Source organism: Podarcis erhardii (genome assembly GCF_964252035.2).
Source record: "Podarcis erhardii genome assembly, chromosome: 6".
In the NCBI taxonomy this organism is placed as follows: Eukaryota; Metazoa; Chordata; class Lepidosauria; order Squamata; family Lacertidae; genus Podarcis; species Podarcis erhardii.
Window position 1 is genome coordinate 79,236,660 of NC_138510.1, and position 24,017 is coordinate 79,260,676.

The 24,017-nt window shown below is 44.1% G+C and overlaps 1 protein-coding gene across 4 annotated transcripts in view; it reads right to left on the reverse strand.

Moving 5' to 3' along the window:
- The window catches only part of COL11A1 (collagen type XI alpha 1 chain), a 262,353-nt gene that overhangs the window by 178,956 nt on the left and 59,380 nt on the right, over positions 1-24,017 (reverse strand). For all 4 annotated transcript variants that reach the window (XM_081865627.1, XM_081865625.1, XM_081865626.1 and 1 more), the window contains exon 5: positions 5,974-6,102. In XM_081865627.1, the coding sequence (XP_081721753.1) occupies positions 5,974-6,102 (129 nt within the window). The remainder of the gene's footprint in view (positions 1-5,973; positions 6,103-24,017) is intronic.

Here is a 24,017-nt window from a genome sequence, read left to right on the forward strand (position 1 = left end):
TACCAAAATCAATGGTTACTGGAATATTTATGAGTTTCATTACTCTAATTGCCCCTGGGAAACACACTAAAATGCTTTCCTAACTAGAAAGTTTATTATCTCTACAGATTTCAGCCCTGCAGGTACAGCTAAATCCTGCATGCCAGACATGAAAACGGTGCCTCATACAATCTATGTCTCAAAGGAAGCATAGATTTAGCAAGTCAGCAAGTCTTTGGAGGGGGGCGGGAGCAAATTAGCATCGTAAAAAAATAAAATAAAATGATGCACAGAGTTCCTCAAGAGAGTACGGCTAGGCTTCGCTTGGATCTTCTCTTCTAAAAAGTATTTCATTTAAAAGCATCTCTTTTATTTCTTTTGCATAATCCTTGCAGTTGGGATCTGGCCAAAACAAATGCAGCAGAGCTCCCATTTGGGAGCAATTTCTCCATCTCCAGTCAGGCTGTGAGATTTATGAGGCTGTGGGATACCGTTCCAAGCAAAGAACTGAAGGGCCTTTGCTATGAGGCCTTTTCGAAGCAGACTGGACTGCTCAAGAGAATATATTCTATGGGGAACAATCCAACTTTGAGTAGGCCAGGAGGGTACATGACTAAATAGGTCTCCCCCCCCCCCCATCTCCAGCTTCTGAAATGTGATTTGTCTGGACACAGTTCAGCACATTTGAGTTTACAGTGCAGAGGGAATATTTACAAAAGTCGATGTTGAGATTTCCCCCTCAATAGGCTTCTAAGGGAGAGAGAGGCTCACAGTCATTCAAAAGATTATTATTATGAGGAGCAGGATTCCTTTTAAGCTGGAAAAGTAGGGTGTGCTGCACAGCTGCCATACTATAAATGAGATAAAGAGGGTAGGACGGCACGTTCCTCATTCTGTGCACCAAATCTTACTTCAGCACAGGTGACGAAGCAGAGTTCTCCACTGCACCCTAGAACAACAACTGGCTTGGGGGCTGCTGGACAGATCACACGGCACAAAATTTCTTGCCACATTTTTGCCCCTCAGAATTTGCCACCTGAGGCAGATACCTCAGTCTGTCTCATGGAAAGGCCAGTCCTGCTACTAATCTGTTGACCAATATGATAGTTAAAATAAATAAAATGCCTGCTAGTTGCACACCCCTCTTGCATCCTGCCCTTACTGAGGTCTGAAGGCACAGTCAGAACCTCCAAGTGTCCAGATTTTCCAGGGACAGTCCCGGAATTACAGAAGCCATCCCGGTTTCTGATTTGATCCCAGAACGTCCCAGTTTTCCTTTCTCCTCCCCTCCTCGTCTCAGAGAACACTTAAAAATGGTGGGTGTGTATGTGTAGGTGCAAAAACGGAGTCCTGTTTATACTGAAAATAAAATTCCTGCACCAAATGAAGGCATACAAAGCCCTTCCTATAATTTTGCAGGAAAAGGTAACAAATCCACTTTAAATTCTTTCACTACAATGTGTTAGCAGCCTGCCACTTTTTAAGGAAACATGTGGTTTGTTTATTCTTTTATTTTAAAGGGATCCTTACACTGTCTACTCAGAGGTAAGTCCCACTGTATTCAATATAAAATAAAATAAAATAAAAACATAGCCATGGTTATCCTGAATTCCTTGTCAAACCAGAATTTCTCTGGTTTATGCAGTGATGTTTGAAATGTACATAGATCTGCGCCAGATTTTTGGCAGCTTAATGAGGCATAAACCTAATTCTCAGTGTGACAGCCTGTCATTAGCAAGGATTTTTCTATACTCACTTTTTTCTTGTTTATTAATAGTCAAATAATAATTTTATCAATTAATACCACTCAATACTTCCTCAATTGGTATTACACAAAGCCTTCAGATCACGTCAATCAGATTCACATGTCACATAGATGTACAGAAGCACAAGTGACCATGCTTATAATTTTCGTGCATCAGCTGTAAGGTGAAAAGCAAAGATGCATCAATCTAGTGAGATTCATAAGCCTCAGGTGATTCTGGAGCTCATTAATATGCCCACAAGGGGACCATCAATCCCACTCTGTGCATTAATGCAGAAGTAAATATTTGGCTTGTGGGCTCTAGGACTCTTAGTATATTAGCCCCTTAGTATACCATCTCAGTTATCCACTATAATGGCTCGTATGGGGAATGGCCATAGCTTAGTGGTTGTGCCTATTCTTTGCTTGTAGAAGATCCCAGCTGCAATCCTGACAACTCTAGTTCAGACTTGGGAAAACTCGTGTCTGAAAGCTCCAGAAGATGGCTAATAGAACTGAGCTACATGGACCAATTTTCTGGCTTTCTACGAGGCAGCAAGTGGTCCTCTTTCTCATTTCCTCCCTCATCCTTCATCTGTAAAGACCCTTCTCCATCACCAACATCTTCCTTGCCTTTCACCTTCTTTCCACACTATGAGGACCTCATGGTCTTCTAGCACTTGAATACTGACCAAGCCAAAAGATAACCAAGGCCAACTCCTTCAGATGTCGTGGTATTCACAAGGGCTTTTTTTCCTTTTTGATGAAGATTGCCCCAATGAAAGTCTCAGCCAACGGGTTTTCCAGTGCATTCTCAGTCACTACCATAGTCACTGTATAGAAAGCCATCACTCGGACGCAGACTGTACCAATTGCTGCGTGTGCACAGCTCTGTAAACTCAGCTGGTGAGTGCCAACAGGACTGCAGCCAAAACAAGGCTACTAATAAACAAGACAGAGACACCTGCATGCCTAGGGAAAGTTCAAAGTTTGCAAGAATAATATATATATAATACAACTATAATAACCCAAAACAATCTAAAGAAGAATGAGCATGCTCACCAGCCACTGAATGGTGGGGTAAGTGAAAACGTCAGGCAGAGGATGGAATGGACAGAAGCATTCACACCACAACATTGCATTACAGATGCTAATTGTCTTTTACTAAAGTATTTACTATGTTTGTGGTATGGGGTTTTTTGTTTTCTTTTGCAATTCTCCAAGCCCAGGGCCACGTCTTGGGAAGATCAGAATTGCACATTCGAACTGCAAAATTTGACCCCTGTGGTTGTGTACAAGACCAGAGCAAGGCTGAAACATTGCTGCATGAGTAGGTGCGGCAGCCCACAGCTCGAAGTGGGATGTTTCCATGCCTACCAAGCAGTGGCAGTAGCAATGCGTCTGTTTGAAGAAGTGAGAAAATGCTAAGGGACATTTGGGGGAAGTCAGAATGCCTTGAATGAGGCATTCACTGCCCCATGGCAAAATCCAAAAGCAGAGCACTGCTCTCTTGCTTGGCTGAGAGATGCATTCTTCAAGAAAGCTGGTATATACAAGGCTGCATATACAGGGGTAGGGGAAGAGAAATCCTATTCTTGCTGGTGACTGCTGGGCCCTCCTATATATTCACAAGACATGAAACTCAAGTTCTGTTGTGGTTCTCAACCTGTGGGTCCCCAGATGTTGTTGGACTACAACTCCCATCATCCCTGACCTCTGGTCTTGCTAGCTAGGAATGATGGGAACATAGCTGTCAGCTTTCAGATTTGAAAATAAGGGATCAGCAGCCTCACCTGTCCCAGGGACAGTCTACGGGATATCTTACAATCCGGGATAGCAGCGGGAAACGGCGCTGGAATAAGGGAATTTCCCACCAAAAAAAGGGAAGGTTGATAGCTATGGATGGGAGTTGTAGTTCAACAACATCTGGGGACCCACAGGTTGAGAAAGGCTGATTTAGGGGAAAGCAAGCCTCTCATTTTTAATGTTGCAGGTAGATATTAAACAGAGCATGCCTTTTGAGATATGGAACTACAGTTACGTGAATATTCTGTTGGTTGGGCATTCCCCCTCCCCATCTGCAAAAGGCATGGGACAAAGTCTGTACAAATTTTACACAAGTGCAGCATAGAGCCCGATCTATGTACAGTATACTGGCTCCAGAAAATCCTGTTGGCAGGCCTGTTGGCACTAAGCCTGATACAGGCCTAATCGCTGCTCCAGCTACAGGCTGGCATGGCTATCTGCCTTCAAACCCTACCCCACCCTTCTACTCCAGCTTACATGCATGGCAGGGCTGCGAATGCAGTGATGGCCCTACCGTTTCTTAAAGCCCTGTGAGGCTGGGGAGGAGGAAAGCATTTGGTGGACTCTTTGTTAGCCCTTCCAAGCCACCACAAATTTCTGTCCAAGCAATCTGTGGCCGTTTGTGCAAGTGAAGTAATCCAGCACCTGGCAAGCTCCGCTCTTGCTCCCAGTTCTTCAAAATGCACCATGGAAATTACGGAGGTTTCATGGATGATGATGATGATGATAACAACAACAACAACAACAACAACAACAACAACAACAACAACAACAACTTTTTATTTATATCCCGCCCTCCCCAGCCGAAGCCGGGCTCAGGGCGGCTAACAACAATAAAATAATACAACATTCTAAAATCATTTCATTATAAAATTAATTCAATTCAAATTAATGGCAACCATTGGGCTAGAGTTCTGTGAAGATTGCCAAAGGAGGGGGTCAGGCTCTGCCCTGGCCAAAGGCCTGGTGGAACAGCCCTGTCTTGCAGGCCCTGCAGAAAGATGTCAGGTCCCGCAGGGCCCTAGTCTCTTGTGACAGAGCGTACCACCAGATCGGAGCCACAGCCAAAAAAGCCCTGGCTCTAGTTGAGGTCAGCCTAGCCTCTCTGTGGCCTGGGACCATCAATATGTTTTTGTTTGAAGACCGTAAGTTCCTCTGTGGGACATACCAGGAGAGGTGGTCCCGTAGGTTCAAGGATATCGTGCTCCCTTCCAGCCTCGCTGCATTCAGAGGGGCAAAACACAGCGACAACCAACAGCAGTGTAGCAAGAGAATAGAGGTCCCATTGCCATATACCAATGGCTGCTTATGTGTTAGAGGTGGACTGAGGTCATATCCAGGCATAAAGGCACTAATTGTGGTAGCCCCATCATATCTTATTCTGAGGTCAAGTATGCATGCTCCCAGCCACCCACTGCCTCATGTTGCTCACTGGAAAGGATCCAAGCTCTCTTCCCTCTCAACAGCAGTGGCTAATATCTACCCATTCCAGCACCTCACAGGCCACTTCTAATTCCTGCTTAATAAATTGTGTTGAAATTCATGTTGGGAAAATGCAAAGGATCAGTTTTGCGTCTCTCGAGACAAATAATCGTAATAATTTATGGCTAGGCACCTGGAAAACACAAGCACTTCACCTTCTAAACAAGAGTGGTTAAGTACAATTGTACCTTGGAAGTCAAACAGAATCCATTCCGGAAGTCTGTTCGATTTCCAAAGCATTCAAAAACCAAAGCGCGGCTTCTGATTGGCTGCAGGAAGCTCCTGTCAGACATTTGACTTCCAAAAGATTGTTAGAAAACCGGAACAGTCACTTCCGGGTTTTGATCGTTCGGGAGCCAAAACGTTCGAGAACCAAACGGTTCGAAAACCAAGGTATGACTGTACTGTATGGGAAGCCATGGAAGCCACTGTCAGAACACAAAAGCTTTCAGAAAGGTGGCTCTTAGGTGGTCCTGGGCATAGGCAAATAAACATTCTTGTAAAAACCTTATGCTAGGACTCACCAGTCTGGCCTTCACGGTGTGGGGGACATCGGGCAAAGCATGTCACATGCATGATGTCACACATGTGCAATGCATGATACACATACACACAATCTTGGTGGCAACCCAGCACCTCTGTCTAGGGCATGAGGATAGTGAATGTACACCTACTTTAGCTAATGAAAAAGAAAGGTATTACTCAAGATTAAATGTCTTTAGTGATATAGGTGAACAGAACCGTACTCTTCAATGGAACTAGTGATGTATCACTGTTCTTTTAGAAACAATCTATAGAAAGAAATGTTAAAACATGTGTCTGAGCATTTGAGACAGATGGCTACGCACATGTATTAGTAAGGAAGGCATTATCTTTCACTGTAAACAAACTCTCCGATAGCATGAACCCAGCATACCAGTTAAATGCGCAATAAATCTAGTAGAACATGACTCATTACTCACCTCATCAACCTGAGGTTCCTGAGCTTGAGGAGCATTGGGCACAGGGGAACCACAGTCTGGGCTATAATGTTCACAATAGTCATAGGCTGCTCTGGGATCGCCGACAATCAACAGCTGCTGGATATCACCCTGCCGGGAAACATAAGAAGATTATAAATTAGCAACTCTTGCAGGTCACAGGGAGTAATGAAAAGGAATCCTTCTTCTCTGCAAAACAAGCCTGGTTAAGTAAGATGCATCGAACAGAGGTTTAATTATTCTGCAGAGCCCATTAATTTATCGGAGTAATTTATATTTGTCTATTATGGCTTCAACATGACTTGTTAATGGGTTTCGCTGTGTACAAATAGGTGTTTTATTGGGAGGTGAAATCATTTTGTGGCAAGAGCCAAATGTTTAAGCCTTTATGTACAAAGTGGTTGTACGTAGGCTGCTGCTGTCTTCTTGTGATTTGATAAATGGTAACAATGCCACTCATATATTATCAGACAACTGGGATGAGAGGCGAGGCATTTTTGATGGCTGACTCTTTGGGCATGTAGAGAGTTTGAAGTTTAAGCAATTACATTTTTTAAGTATTCAAACTGGATTTTAAATAAACTGCAGCAGCATATTTAATAGCTGACGGCACGACTCCACCAAAGTCAGGCACATCAAACAGCACAATCCTATATATGCCTACTCAGAAATAAGACCTACTAAGTTCAGTGGGGCTCCCTCTCAGATAAGTGGTTAAATGAGCGATGCCTAAATCCCACTAACTTCAAGGAGAACCAGTTAAGCATATTCACCTGAAAGAAAGAAAAAGTTAACCCCAATTTTTCAGAATAATTAAGCTTCTCTTCTTCCTGTTAAAATCTGTTGGGTTCACTTGGGTTGAAACATATTCTTATTTTGGAGAAACAGCAAATAACGAATAATAATATAATACACACACAAAATGAAATTAGAAAATGAAAAGAATTGAAAATAAATAGCTAAATATTCCAGTTTTCCAGGCAAGGAAAATGAGTACAAGCAACAGCCGTTTTGTGCAGGGGTTGTGTTCCTGACCCATGTGTGCCCTGGCAGAGCACATACAAGACTGCTTTCCCCTGTTCCTTCCCCTTTTCTGGTCCAGTATTTTGAACTGAAATATTTTGAACTGAAATCATACAAAAACTTCCTAATCCTGTTGAAAAGAAACGAATGCTTTCAACCCCTCATTTCCAGGGTTTTTGACTATATACACAGCAGCCACAAATTTATTTAGGGTGTGCTCACAAGTTTGGTTGTCTGTTTTTTGTTCATTTCAAAGAAGGAAGGGGGCAGGATGACAAGACAGACAAATCGAGTCATACCTCAGGTTAAATATGTTTCAGGTTGAGCGTTTTCAGGTTATGCTCCGCGGTGACCCGGAAGTAACAGAACGCATTACTTCCGGGTTTCGCCGCTCGCGCATGCGCATGCGCTCAAAATGATGTCACGCGCATGCGCAGAAGTGGCGAAACGTGCAATCACGTGTTACGTTCTACTCAGGATGCGAACGGGGCTCTGGAACGGATCCCGTTCACATCCAGAGGTACCACTGTAAGGACAAGCAAAAGGTAAAAAGGCAGAAAGCTAACAAAACAGCCATAATACGAGAAGTCAGTAAGTCAAAACAGGAGAATTCTGCTGCAGAGAAAAAGACCTGTGCCAAACTGATTAGTGGCAGAGTAGATCTGGAGTGCTGTGGGCAGGATGACTCCTCCTCCTCGTTTGTGCACCCCAAACGTAGCCCCTGAGCCATATATATATATATATATATATATATATATATATATATATAATGGCAACAAAGCCATAAGAAAGAGACAAATGCAGGCAGAAGAAAAAGGCTGGAATGGTTCTGCAGCTTTTGCCTGTGGAAAAGGGACTCCCCTCCTCCCTTGCTACCATAGCTGGAGTGAATCACCCCAGTGCCACTTCCAGAGCCAGAGCCAGGCAAAAGTTGCAGATTTCATATCCATTCCAGCAATTTTCTTCTGCCCCCCTCTCTCCCCCCATTAGTTCCCGTGATACTAGATATTTTTTTTGAAACATTAGGATGTGCCTGGGCACACCCATGATGCCCAGTGTAGACTTGTACACCATGTACAATCCCACTCTCCCCACCCACCTTACCATCAATTCCATGTCTTGTGCATTGGTGTGCATTAATTGGTAGTGAGTCAGCCACCCTAGTAGTGTGCCAGAACCTGTGATCCTAGTAATGGCTGCCAATATGCCACATGCAAAGCCCTCTTCACATTAACCTTTCTCTGTGTGGTCATGTAGCCATTATGTGGAGGAATTTAGACATGCACACCTGCCCTCTGAGGTCTGAAGACCCTTCCAATTCTACAACTCTGTGATTCTATGATAAATCAAAATTAAATCATAAAGCAAGGCAGGGACTGCATCACTGTCAACAACTGGCTTCAGTGCATTAGGTTCAGTGTTGGACTGTGGTCACAACAGCAACCAACCACCTATCACAAGTTAGGCTAGAGAAAGAGAATAATTTTTAACATTCTGAATCGAAATGTGGCTGAAAGGGAGCGGAGATAGGATGCATGCAGACACCAGAAGGAGTAAACCCTCCTTCAACCTGCTTTCAACACCCTTTTAAAAAGTTGCGATAATGACTGACACTTCCACTGCATGTTGTGGGAATATTAATGAAATTTTTACTTGCATATTAAAAACAGACTTAGCTTCGCTACAACACCAGAAAAGCAATGAAGAAATCAACCCCTGAGCTATTATTATGATTTGTTCTGTATTTAATCCTCTTGTTAATCGAGCGCATAGAAGACTAATGCTTTAATCTTATTTTACTTACACTGGTGCAATTGACTCACAGTTATTCCTATTACCCTTTCCCCCATTCGGATGTTTTATAATCTAATAATCATCCAGAAGCAAGAGACAGTACTTTACAGTCACGCTTAAGATTCCTTGACTTTAATTATGTTTGCTTATGAATACTGCTTCGGCTGTTCCAAAGTGATGACTTTTAACACGATCATTCTTCCCCCCACCCCTTCCTTCACATTCACATACAGCTTCAGAAATATACATGAACTGAACTGGAAAAGCTACAAGCCTCTGCTTGAACATTTTCTCCCTCTTTATTTTGAAAGGAGGAGGAGGAGGAGGGGAAGGGGGTTGTAAGCTGCGATTCCTGCCCTTTCTTTTGCGGGCTGCTTGAATTTTTATTCACCGGGAACTAATCTGAAATTCCTAGGGGGCACGATTCAGGACACATCGCTCTGCTAGCATTGAAGCCAGCATGTAAAGTATGTGCAACCCTATGTGCAGGTTCACACACGCATTCTCATCCCTCAGCAACAACAGGGAGGTTCGCTCAAAGCCCCTCCTGTGCTGAGAGACTCTTGCTACACCTGGGCCAATGTGGGGCCCCTTTCCTGACGAAATGTGTAGCTGGTGGGGTTGCAGCTGTGCACTGTGACCCACTCACATTCTTCCAGCTCATGGAGGAGTCTGAATGAGTTCCCTTCATGACGCCAAGCGGTGGTGCCCACAGCGAAGAGGCAGTCACAAAAATAACACCACCGGCAGAACTTCATACCCACCCTTCAGATGAAAATAGGGGCGTGTCTCACTCCCCCTCACCAACTGGCCCTCCCTGACCCCCCATTATTTGTCCCACAGAGAATTTCCTGTCAGAAGAAGGGCAAACGCCGCTACCACTTCACCAAGGTGATGCAGCACACACAGTGCTGGATTTATGTATAAGCTAAACAAGCTATAGCTTAGGGCCCCACACTCTCTTGGGCCCCCCAAAAAAATTAAAGGAAAAAAACAACTGGATGTACATTTCCAAAATATAAGATAAAAAAACAAATGAAATAAAACCTACATACAGCAACAGTGCTTTGTGTTGTGTAGGCTGCTGTGATGTAAGTAATGGGCCCCGCCTGCTGGCCTGCTCCCTAAAATATCACTGGCTTGCTCATTTCTATATATAGGGTGCCTACATTCTGCATGGACTGGTTGCATGGCAACATATGCAAATGGATTTAGATACCTATTAGGTCCTTAAATTACTATATAGCATATATTCAACATGCAAAAACAGTGACAATTTGTTGTTGACAAAGGACAGCTGGACATCTAAAGGGCCCCATTACCTTCAGTAGCTTAGGGCCTCATCAAACCTATATCCGGCCCCGAGCACACACATCCTCCACCAGTCCTGAGAGAATGCTTTAATCCCAATTTTATCTTATTCTTTGTGGATTTACAAAAAAGGAAAACACACACCGATAAATAATTTTTAGAAAGGGCAAAGTTTAGACATGGATGCACAAAGCATTTAAAAAAGGGGGGGGGGATCAAGACTGCTTGCACTCTGCTCCCTTTCATCCTGCTCTGAGAGGCCTTGCCCGCAGCCTCTCTGGGCAGGATGAAAGGGAGCAAGGTTGGGCTTCAGCTACCACAACCTCTCCTCCTCCTCGCCCACTCTCCAGCAGCCGCTACAAGCTTTCCAAGGGAGCGGTGGCAATGTAGAGACAATGGAGAGGCCAGAAGATGCTCCCTAACAGCCGCTCAGGGCAAGCGCCAGCTTACCCTCCTCCCTTCGCTTGGCAGAAACAGCACTGGCGGGGGAAACAGGGACATTCTGGGATCAAATCAGAAGCTGGGAAAGCTTTCATAATTCTGGGATTGTCCCTGGAAAACGGGACACTTGGAGGGTATTGAAATTTTGCATTGTGAGACTCCATACTCTCCAACATTTCACCAATGAAAACAGGGGCATCCTATTCCATAATACAGTGCTACCTCAGGTTACATATGCTTCAGGTTACAGACGCTTCAGGTTACAGACTCCGCTAACCCAGAAATAGTACCTCGGGTTAAGAACTTTGCTTCAGGATGAGAACAGAAATTGCGCAGCGGCTGCGCGGTGACAGCGGGAGGCTCCATTAGATAAAGTTGTACCTCAGGTTAAGAACAGTTTCAGGTTAAGAACGGACCTCAAGAACAAATTAAGTTCTTAACCTGAGATACCACTGTAAAAACAATAAGAACTTTTAGACCCCACCCATCTGACCAGGTTGCCACTCTGGGTGCCTTCCAGCACATATAAAACACAATTAAACATTAAAAAAAACTTCCTATGCAGGGCTGCCTTCAGATGGCTTAGGTAACTCCATATCCCCAACATTTATCTGATGGAAATACTAACCCTACCATACCCTCCAACCATTCTCCGATGAAAATAGGGATGTCCTAAGGAAAAGTGGGATGTTCTGGGATCAAATCAGAAACTGGGATGGCATTTGGAAATCAGGGACGTCTCTGGAAAATAGGGACACCTGGAGGGTCTGAGGCTCCTGGTCTATATTCCTCTGCCCCATGTGGACAGCTGATTTAGACTTTTCAGCAAAAATATGTCTATAATGCTGAACAAACACAGTCTCTTAATTTGCATGAAGGTGACCCGGAAACTGCAACTAATCCAGAAGGCGGCAGCTAGACCGGTGACTGGGGGCGGCCACCGAGACCACATAACACCGGTCTTGAAAGACCTACATAGGTTCCCAGTATGTTTCCGAGGACAATTCAAAGTGTTGGTATTGAGCTTTAAAGCCCTAAACGGCCTTGGCCCAGTATACCTGAAGGAGCGTCTCCACCCCCATCTTTCTGCCCGGACACTGAGGTCCAGCTCCGAGGGCCTTCTGGCGGTTCCCTCACTGCAAGAAGCAAAGCTACAGGGAACCAGGCAGAGGGCCTTCTCAGTAGTGGCACCTGCCCTGTGGAACGCCCTCCCATCAGATGTCAAGGAAATAAACAACTACCTGACATTTAGAAGACATCTGAAGGCAGTTCTGTTCAGGAAAGTTTTTAATGTGTGACAATTTAATGTATTTTTAATCTTTGTTGGAAGCTGCCCAGAGTGGCTGGGGAAACGCAGCCAGATGGGCGGGGTACAAATAATAAATTATTATTATATTATTATTATAAAGCCTTTGGGTGCATGCGACGAGGCCATATGGACTAGACCTGCTTGCCAGCACCATCCACTATTTGTACGCTCAGTCAACATGTGAGGCAGTTCTGTGCTCATACTGGTGTCCACACCAAGGGTTTCCCTACACGAGGGGGAATCTGCAGGCCAGAATCTGCTCTTGCACGAAGGAGCCCTGCCTGTACAGACATTTCGTTTCATTGCTCCTTTCACTTTTAGTTTGTATACCGCCATTCTCTATTGCTATAATGAAGGCTGTTTACAAGCTGAAGAAACAACAACAGCAAAGATGAAACATGTAATAACAATCTGATCCGATACAAAAAAGTCACAGTAACTTTAAAATAAATGACTTTTATCAAATGAAGCAATATAATCCATTAGACTAACTATAATAGTAAACAGTAAAATTAAATACCAGCAAATAATAATTAACAGCTATGTCCTTCCCCACTTCATTGAACTGCTTCAATTATAACCATGCAAACTATTTTCTTTTTTTTATTTCCTTTAAAACAACTACTTGCTTAGCCTTGAAATATATGCTAAACTGGAAGTATAAGTCTCTCTCTCTATATATTACCGCTGTCTCTGTGTATTCATTGTTCTGGAATATTTCTCCTGGAATTTGGGTGTTTCACTTATTTTTCATACACAGAACAGGGATAATCAAAGCGGTGGCCTCCAGAACTTGCAGACCTTCAGATGTTGCAGACCATCAGACCCAGGCAGTATCGCCCATGGTTAGAGATGGTGGGAATTGAAATTCAAAACATCTAGAAGGCACTACGTTGGCTATGCCTGTTCTAACATGATAAAAGGCCGCCTTTCAAAATACATGGAATCTAAATCAAACAGGATCTCCTGGGTGGAACCACTAAAGTGTTGAGCCTGGATAGCTCAGTCAGTAGAGCACGAGATTCTTAATCCCAGGGTTGTGGGTTCGAGCCCCACATGGGGTGAAAGATACCTGCATTGCAGGGGGTTGGACTAGATGACCCTCGTGGTCCCTGATTCTATGATTCCTATCAGAGATACAAGCAACTACTAAAGGTAAAGGTAAAGGGACCCCTGAGCATTAGGTCCAGTTGTGACCGACTCTGGGGTTGCGGCGCTCATCTGCCTTTATTGGCCGAGGGAGCCGATGTACAGCTTCCGGATCATGTGGCCAGCATGACTAAGCCGCTTCTGGTGAACTAGAGCAGCGCGCAGAAACACCGTTTACCTTCCCGCTGGAGCGGTACCTATTTATCTACTTGCACTTTGATGTGCTTTCGAACTGCTAGGTTGGCAGGAGCAGGGACCGAGCAACAGGAGCTCACCCCGTCGCAGGGATTCAAACCGCCGACCTTCTGATCAGCAAGTCCTAGGCTCTGTGGTTTAACCCACAGCGACACCCACATCCCTCCAAGCAACTACTAGCAATTAGTAAATTTATCAGATGGATTGATTGAGAACTATTCAGGTTTACTAATACTATTTAACTAAGCAGATGCTGCGTTTCTTAAAAATAAACATATCTTTCTTTAAAATGCAAGTAGGTTATAAAGGCTGTAGCTGGAAAATGCTGTGTGTGAGAGAAGGAGAGATGCCTTCTCTTAAGATGATGTCTGCTGTGACTAGAGATATTGCTCACACCCAATCAAGGCCCCAATAATAAATTGGCATGCCTGGTTACGTGCAGGTTGAGTTTTCTAAAAAGCCTTGAGGGACGTTTCAAGTGATTGATCTGCAGTTTAAAATGCCAGATTAGCTATCCTTCCTTGCTTCCTCAAAGCACAGACAAATTCTTACCTAGGGGAAGGGGTAGCAGGCAGCCAAGGGCTTGCTCAGCACAGGAATGGCCAGTGCGAACTTCTCATTGGGAGAATATGAAGGACAAAGGGTTTTTCCTAACAAGGATTGGGGGGGGGGGGCTTGACTATGCCCAGTTTGCACATTTGAGCCTCCACACATCAAACAATTGCTCCCCCATCTTCTGCAGAACTATTTTTTTCTCTCCTGTAGAAATATTTACAGATGTTATGAACAGGCTGGCATTTCCTTAACTAAGTGACAGCCATGGTAAATATGAATAAAGATGCAAGACATCTCTGTTTTCAAGCGAACCATTTAATTCAGTTCCAAAACCCATAATGATCCTTTTATTTCATGGATATTATTATCCCCAGCAGTTTCATTTTAAAGTTTACCTAGCTCTGTAACAGTGACGTAGGGTGGGTTGCCAGCACCTGGGTCCACGCAGATGGGGAAGGGGGGGAGGGAGAGAAACAGAGTACATATGTGCATTCAACTGCCTAACAGCAGCCACGTCACTCAGCATATCACAGGCGCAGAGATAATAAAAGAAGAGTCGTTCCATTTTCTGGAGAGGTCACTTTATGGTTTGGATGAAGAAACCATTTTCAAAGGAGCCCAGTGACTGAAGCATGCAGCTGTATTGAGGCAGCACCAGGTGTTGAAATTTTGCCTGGAAAACAGGGACATTTGGAAGGTCTTTTCTCTCAAGTGTCGCATCCCCTTTGGGCAATGAGTTGGAACCCTTAAGATGGCTGTGGGTGGGGCCAGAGACAAAATGGGCAGACATTGATCTTTAAAATTTCAGTGGCACACCATTCAAGCCCAAAATGTGGTGCCCCCCCCACCTTCCATTCTGCTCAATTCAGTTGTGAAGCTCTTCAGTGCCCTCTGTGTGGCAAAACCAGTCACTGTTATGTACTGAAGTTCTCACCCTGGGCCAGCAGGGGGGATGCTGTAGATAGTTTTCACTCAGGTCCACATATGCAAATAAGGGATTGAAAGTGGCGTTCAGTGATTGGATAGTTACAGAAAGTTGTTACAGTTGCATTGTAGTGGAGCTCTATATAAGCAGGCTGGCTGAACCCTTCAATTCAGTTCTGTTCTGTGATTAAACAAGAGCTGTTTGAAGAATCGCTGTGTCGTCTGATATGTTCACCCACAACTTAACAGTCACACTGCCCAAAATTCGCCTCTGACCCTTTTCTCTCTTTCTGCCACCCCTGTTTCTCCTTCTTTCTGCCACCACCTTTGACCCCTTTTTCTCCTCTGTGCTGCTAAAATACGACTAAGGCTGCCCAGCTCGCTCAAGTCCCACAATGGAAAATGGATGCACACAAGAAATATGGGGTGCATATATCTCTGTTTTTTATATGGAGGATAGATGTATCTGAAGTCTTGCCATTTTCCAGAGAAGCTTAAGGAAAAAGTAATGATGATGGGAAACCTGGCACACTTAGAACCTGGCACACCTAGAAGTTCCAGGGGGGAAATGGAAAGGTAAGAAACTTCAGAACGTTTTTCTTCAGCGGATTTCAATAGAACTGCACTAAGTTTGGAAAATAAACTCCAGTACCGAATGCGGATCTGGGAGGAAATTGTGCACTTCCCCAAAACTGAAGGGTAAGACTCCAACTTTGGGGAATCATTGCTGCTCAATGGATGTTCCAAAATCTGCAAGGTATCAGTGAGCCCAGAAGAGGGAAGCAAAAAAAAGGACTTCCTAAAATGATCCCTTTAACTCGTTCTGCTGCTTCTAATTTTGCTTCCCTCTTCAGTGAAAACTCAGAGGGCAGGAGTGAGGGGAAGAAGTTAAAAAAAGAAGAAAAAAGTTCTTATTTGCCTAGGAACAGAACAGCTTCTTGTAGGTAGACCTCTCCCTCTCTCTCCCCTCTGATACTTTTGGATCCTGGCCAGCTTCACTCCATGCTCTTTGTCTTGGGTGAAAAAAGCAAGGACCCTGAAGGACTCCATAGCTCTGCCTGCCTGCTGAGGCCTTGTTCTCGTGCTTGAGATGCTCATATCCGTCAGCATCTGCACCGAGGCAGCTGTTGGGTGTATTCCCAGGGGGAATAGCCTGGCGATCACTTTCTGTTTAGTTAGGCAGTTGTATTTGTGAAAGCCTGTTGAGGCTGGGCCGCCTCGACGCTTGAGTTTTGCTGTGCGCTGCACTTAAAGCTGTGGATTTCTGGCAAGGGCTGGCTCTCGCTTGGACCATGTGTTTGCAAGAAGCACACAGGGTCTTGTTACGGTTTGGCACCACATGTAGAAAATTACTTAAAGCTGCTGCTGTTTCCCTGGCCGCAACTTCCAGACCCTCCCTTCTGCCAGCACTGGGACCGAAGAAATGGGAAACTGTGTTAATAAGTATCCACATTCAAGCAGAACTGCAAGGGTCACATCCTGAGGCTTCAGGACCTGGTAAAGGTGGAAATAATGTTGGTTGTTAGCTGATTGCTCCTGTGCTGTCTCTATGTATTCTTTACAACATTCCTCGTCACCTCTACTTCTGGAGTGGCTCCAAACTTTTTCCAGCAATTGTGTTTATTATTGGTGCAAATGGCAGACCAGAGATTTTGTCACTCTCCCCCCCCCCCAGTTCAGCAATAATGCTCTCCCCCAGCAATAATGCAGAGCACAAAACCTCCTCAGGAAAAAAAACCAAACACCTTCTAAGAGCCAGGAGATGGTGCATACAAATGTATCCCTTTGAGGGTGTATGTCTGATTTGTACATTAACAAACTGGAGAACGTGCAGATAAGGGTGACCAGGAAGCGGTCTGGAAAGCAAGTCCTGAGGAATGGACATTGTTAGCTTGAGGAAGGCAAGATTAAGGGAAGACATTATATTTGTCTCATACCCGCCAAGGGTCCCAATTTTTCAGGGACACTCCTGGAATTATGAAAGCCAACCCAGCTTCTCATTTGATCGCAGAATGTCCCTATTTCCGCTGCCGCTGAGTTCAGGTCGGAGCCTGTGTTTCTCCCAAGCAGAGGCTGCAGCAAGGAAGCATCCCATGACCTCTCCATGGCCGCTGCTGCCAGCCTCCTCCCTCGGACAGCTCATAGTGGCTGCTGGAGCGTGAGGAAGGAGGAGGAGAGGCTGTCGCTGTCAAGGCCCAGCCCCTAGTGGCACGTTGGCTCTGAGGGGCAAGCAGATGGCAGAGCTGCCCAGGGCGGGAGGAAAGGGGGTACATGTACCACACTAAGGGGGATACTTTGCTCCAGAGGACTGGAATGAATGGGTAAAAATGACAAGGATGCATATTTCTGCTAAGAATTAGGGCTGTGTGGTGCTGGAGGAGACTCTTGAGAGTCCCATGGACTGCAAGAAGATCAAATCTATCCGTTCTTAAGGAAATCAGCCCTGAGTGCTCACTGGAAGGACAGATCCTGAAGCTGAGGCTCCAATACTTTGGCCACCTCGTGAGAAGAGAAGACTCCCTGGAAAAGACCCTGGTGTTGGGAAAGAAGGAGGGCACAAGGAGAAGGGGATAACAGAGGACGAGATGGTTGGACAGTGTTCTCAAAGCTACCAGCATGAGTCTGACCAAACTGCGGGAGGCAGTGGAAGACAGGAGTGCCTGGCGTGCTTTGGTCCATGGGGTCACAAAGAGTCGGACACGACTAAACAACTAAACAACAAGCACACCTCATGCATTTAAAGCACAACTTCAAATCTAAAACAAACATTGAAACATTTTGTTTTTTCCATTCCATGGGTAGCAGTGAGCAATCATGCTTAATTAAATAAAGGAACTGATTTCTCTCCCCCCCCCTTTCTTTTTTTCAAAGAATGGCTTCAGTGCCTCTACCCCTTCAAAATGACCACTCAGGTCAGGAAAATGTAACATTCCTGCAGCAGCTATGCCAGAACCACTCATGTGGGCAGAACATTGCAGAATGAACATCCAGTATCATCAATATCCCTTACCATGAGGAATGCGAGTTGCAGTTCCACATTTAGCTTATAGCCGAAGACCAATGAGCCACGCATCTGGAAGCAGTTGGAGAACAACACTGGTAGGTTCTATGTTCATGCTCTGGCTAAGTATCAGGAGTCCAAGGTGCTTATTGAAACTATTCTCCTAACAGCAGAATCTCCACTGATTCAAATAAAAAAGGCTGGGTAGGTGCCAAGTGCTTCTAATTAGTTGGTTGACATTAAAACCATAGACTGAAAATAACAGCAGTCTAGACAGCCTGGATATCATTACTATAGAATTTGGAATAACCTGCTGCAGAATTCATCTAATCTTCCTGCAAAATCGCTAGGGGACTGAAGATTTCCAGCAGCCGTTTAATACAATCTATCCCTCTGCCCAAAGTCTGCTGCAGACAATAACTGCAGAAAGACATTTTTTACACCAAGCACCTGCCAGGTTTCTCAAATGCTGGGAAAGCAATACGTGATGAAACCAAAACTTTCTCTGCCCGCTATAGAAATCACTGACACCAGGCACTTGATACTTTAACCCCAGAAGATGGGTTCAAATGAGAAGCAGGTGTTGCAGAGACTGCGGGAAATGGATGTAACTTGTGATCAGAAGAAGTAGGAAGTAAGACCAAAGGGCTTTTCTTCTACCTTTGCCCCCCTACCTCTCCCCCACAAAACCTACTCTTTCACACTCTCAGCGATCCATGGAAAACCCAAATTGCCATTTGTTCTCATTCAGTGTTAAAAAGCAGGTTTCCTGGAGAAAGTGGAAGGGGAGGGAAACTGTTTAGATGTGGACTGGAAATGTGTGGACCTGTACCTAGAAAGTAGGGGGCAAAAGATAAGTGTGGATGAGGCCTCAGTCACAGAAATGTAGAGTTGGAAGGGACACTGAGAATCATCTAGTCCAACCAATATGGAGCTGTCCCATATGGGAATCAAACCTGCAACCTTGATGTTATCAGCACCATGCTCTAACCAACTGAGCTATCAGAGTGAATCCTTGGAGGTTTCTCCAAGTCCAGTCTGTTAAAGTCAGCAAGCTGGAAAGAGGGTCAGAGGCACATTTTGAAGCATGTTTGATTTGTGTTTGAATCTTAGGCTGCGGCTATGGGAAAACCATGACCCTATTAGGGCGTCAGCTGTGAGCCTCTCCATCATGGGCTCAGGTTGTATATATTTCCTGGAAAATCAAAGGTGTCTTTGGAGTCTTCCTAAAAGAAAGCTCAACATGGGACAAGTTAGTTGCTTCAATTCCTATGAGTTCGTATTTTTAAAAATTGGGTTGATCCAATACTTCATCCACACCTATGTGTCTTTATTTCCCTCTATGATAGCTTATTATCGTGATCAGGTATGATTATACACAGGAATGTAAAGATATAATTAAGAACAACCTTCCCATTAAAAAAAATAGTGAGAACTCAGAGGAAGTTATGTTTTCTGTTGTTCCAGGTTTATTTAATTATTGCTTCTTTCTAACTTTTTGACAAAGTACTAGCAATTGCCTCGGGGAGTTTTCTCTTCCCGAGATTCCCAGACAGGCTGTACACTTTATAGTTGGAATCTCCCACCCTGCAATGAAAGGAAACGACTGTTCCAGGTCTTGACCAATGGGAAATCTCCAAGTACTCCCATATACAAATAATTGGTCCCAATGGCATTACTGAAGCGCAAACTAACAAGAGGTATTAGGTGGGAGTGAACCACATAGGCCACAGATTCCCTAATCAGAACATAGCAACAACCAGATCTCATGAAAAGATGTGCATTTACTTCCCAAAGCACATGGGGAGTAAATAAATACAGTGTTTATTTAGATGACCCAGAAAGCTTATTTTGCTCACAAATGAAATCCTGACGTCACTGAACTGGGCAGCGGGGATTTTGCCTTAGGCAAAAGATGAATGACATTATTTCTTATTAACACTGGGGAAGGGGAGGAAACCCAGTTGCAGAGACTAAACATTAGTCCAACAATTTTCCACTAATTGACCTTCATTAGTTTATTTTTATTTTGCTCTATACACACCAGTCCAACTATGCTGGTTTAGACCAAAGGTCCGTCTATTCCAGTATCAAACAAATCCTTACAACGAGCCTTGCAGGAAGACCATGGAGAAAGCAGCCCTCACATATTATTTGTTCCCAGCATCTGGTAACCCAAATTATATTGCTTCTAAACATGGATGTTCCTTTTTTTTTTTTTTTTGCCCTTAGTTATAGCTATTAATAAAAGTGCCCTCCATGGATGCATCTTTTTAAAATAATAATAATAATAATAATAATAATAATAATAATAATAATTGCATTGTTACAAAGAAGCTTGGCTCAGCAGGAACTTTGCACATGCCAGAAGCCTAGGTGCTCATTTTGAACCTCTTTAGGTTCTCAAGCTAAATAGCATTCCATCAGGGGAAGCCCTAATAGTCCCAGGGGAAAAAATATATTCTCCATGGTAAATGCCATGCAGGGGAACTTCCCTGCAATAACCAACAGACATAAAGAATTGTGTAAGTGCATGCCTAATTAGTCCCTGGACACTTTACCATATCTATTGCCTCTTATTTCAGCATTAATTACTCCTAGCGGAGTGACAATACAATACGTATACTCCAGCAAGCACACACCCACCCAAATTGGATTAAGTCTCTTTACAGCCTTTAGGAAAAGCCTCCATCTTTCCCTGGAACAGATGCCTCGGACAACTGACCGTGAGTTTTGATTGGCCAGAGACGCTTCCCACTCGAGTCAATTAACATTTAATGTCCCTTCCACACAGCTCTGTCCTTAATGGGTTCATCTTTTCCATATAACCAAGCACCTCTGAGTCCCCATATTGTTTGGTCTTCTGTCAAGGAGATTGTTCCATTTCATTGTCATTTGCCAGTGGCCTTCCCCACTCATGGTTTAATGGTCTATCCCATTAAGTATTGCATTCACTGAACTGCTCATCCTTTCCAAGCCTGTTCCTGACCTGGGAATGTCTATCAGAGCACACATTTTCCTTCACCTTAGCCCTGCCTCCATACTTCTCAGCCACATTTGTTGTTTTTCATTTTGGTTAGTCACAGCGGCAGAGCAAGCAGATCAGGCACCTGGGCAATGCATGTGCCCTGCGCCCAGGGGCGGGGCCAGCCATCCACAGGGCAGGGCAAGCCAAGACAGGATACTCCATGGGGCCTCCAAGGAGTCTGCCTGCCTCCTCCTACTCAGCCGCCCTATAGCTGGGGGGAGGCAGTGGGCGGACCGTTTGGGCATAGTGGAGCCTGAGGGCGCCCAAGCCACCACGTCACTCCCAGGAGAGATGCGTGTCTTGGGCGCACTGCAGGCCCTGCGGTGAGTGCCACCCGCTATTTTGTCACCCCCCTCAGTGGTGACACCCAGGTTGGTCTGCCCTCACCACATCCCCCTTCCTCCGCCCCTGATTAGTCAGGACCCATGTGGGAAGCGCAAGCCAAAAATTGAAATTTACATTTTTGAACCATATTTGGAGGGTTCTAACAGGATCAAATGTTGCCTCAGGGTCTTACTATCTAGACTTGCCTACCTTTGATGGCCTCACCACATCCTGACCCTACTGATTTCCTTTTCAGGAGGCAGCAGCAAGCACCTGTCTCTATATACTGAGAAGACCCACCACCCACTTTTTAGAATCTGTTCCATAACACACAGACCCAGTTATTACCACGTAAACATAGTTTGTGGCAGGTCTATTTTTCTAGAAAAAGAGGTGCCGGAACACCCCTTGTTCTCTTATAATGGCAATGGTGCCCACCTGAGAGCTGCCGGAGCTGAGTTCCGGTGAGTTCTGGCTGAAAGAAGTCCTGGTTTGTGGGGAAACTTGGGAGACAGCTTTCCTTTGCCCTTTCTTCCTAAGGAGAGTGTCTAGGTCCTTCTTTCTATATTTCTTATTTCCCTAATTTCAATATACAGTGGTACCTCGCAAGACGAATGCCTCGTAAGACGAAAAACTCGCAAGACGAAAGAGTTTTCCGTTTTTTGAGTTGCTTCGCAAGATGAATTTCCCTATGGGCTTGCTTCGCAAGACGAAAATGTCTTGCAAGTTTGTTTCCTTTTTCTTAAAACCGTTAATACCCAGGGTGCATTCAGGGGGTGCAGTTGCGACTTGACTTCGAGGAGCAACTCATAGCACGCGGTGTGGTAGCCGTTTTTGAGGTTTTTGAAGACTTTGGTGATTTTTGAAGCTTTTCCAAAATCCGTGCTTCGCAAGACGAAAAATTCGCAAGACAAAAAACTCGCAGAACGAATTAATTTCGTATTGCGAGGTACCACTGTATCTGAATTCTCATGCAAGTCTAAACCCTAGCCATTTGTATCTCTGCAGCCAACATGTTGAAGCATTCGTGCTAGACCATAGTTTGTCAGGCTATGTACACACGGTACCTTTCAAACACATTCAAAGCACATTCTTTCCCCTCAAAGAATTCTGGACACTGTAATTTCTTAGTGGCTTCTAGGAGTTGTAACTTGATGAGGCATAAACTATCATGTCCAGAATTCTTTGAGGGGAAAATGTGTTTCAAATGAGCTTCAAATGTATATTGTGTGCACAGGTTAAGTGTTGAGTGTGAACCAGCTCAGTAAAACCAACAAAGGCCACCCACCCCTCTAAGAAACCCTTCATTTTGTACATCTGTCTGAAGACCTGGATTAACTAAGAAGTGACGAGGGAGATTTCTAAAGAGACACAAATGTACAATACACTTATGAACCACAGGATTTCATTTGCTCTTTTATTGCCCGCTGCCAGCTTAGCCCAACCTTTGAAGTGAGAGGCAGAGTGTTATTTGAGCCATCCAACTATGTAATAAACACATAAGATAATATGCATGTGTTTACTGCCACAAATCTTTGGTGCCTCATGTGCAACATTTCTTCAAAAATGTTAAACGATCAATTATCACACTAGATCAAAGCGGAGGATTTAATGAATCCCATGCCCAGGATTTGCCAAGCTTCAACAGCAGGCTCCAACTGAGATGTTATAATGCTAACATATAAATTAAATTATAAACACTCCGGCTACACGCAGTGTTTTGGAACTGTAAGAAAATGCAAATTATTCCCAGATTCCTAAAAAACCAGACTGAAGGCAGAGCAATTACCAGAAGCTTTCTTCTCATCTTGCTCTTTGCTTTTTTAAAAAAATAATAAACAAACCAAGAGGGAAACAGAAATTGATTTTCCCCACAGCCCATACCATCTCATCGTGCACACTGATATTACTTAGATAGCTTTAAATAAAGAAGGCATTTATTTTTTCAAATTCTTTCCTAGTACTCTATACAGCTGGCCCAGTTTGGTTCCAAGGGCACCACATATACACATAAATAGCATATAGCCAAAATTGTGTTACCCTTGGAGCTCAGCTAGCCATCCTGTCTTCTGTAAAACAACCAGTGACTGGGCAGGGGAGACGAGAGCATCTTTACCAGTCCCAGAGGCAGTGCCAAATTCTCCAGTGCTCTGGGAATGAGGCTGAAAAAATACCATCCACTTTCACAAAGGAAGAAAACAACTAAGTAATTGGATGAGAGATTTCATAATTCCACTAGATTGGACTACAACTCCCAGCAGCCCCAGCTAGCATGACCAATGCTCAGGGATGATGGGAGTTGTAGTCTGAAATATCTAAAGGGCATGAAGTTGCAGAAAGGTGAACTAAATTTTTTTAATGAGCAAAAGATCAGATGTGAGAACTACTGAACTGGCTGACCTGTCTTTGGAAACAGTGTGTGCATACTATTTTTTGAGTACAAGAATTCCTACAATTTGACTTGTCTTCTTAATATGACAAATCAGACCACAAATTATACTTAATACTTCATTTATTGCAATTCATGCATTCCCAGGATGCACGATTATGCTTGTAAAAGTTTTACAGAGCAAAAAAAAAAAAGTAGCATTTGGATGGATTTCCTGAATCAGAATGGAAGTTTGCAGCCAAAACTGGGATTTTGGCAATTTACTGAAGAGAGTTTGGGAATTTAAAGGATTTCTCGTAGCTATTAGGAAACATGGAAACAAGGGACATATTAAGAAACCAGGGATAGTGTAATCAGGAAGAGGAATAATGCAACCTAAACTAAAAACCATTATTTCTGCAAGAGGAAGCATTGCTGGGAAAAATACTCTTTCTGCAGATTGTTCTAGTGGGATTTTACTAATATGCTGCTGGAGAGGACACATTCTCTATTCTCGCAGCTGAGTCTTATGTTATTCACGCCATCTGTAGTAAATAAAGAGTGACAAATCCTTAAAGTTGGCAAAGTATTAAAGAGTACCACT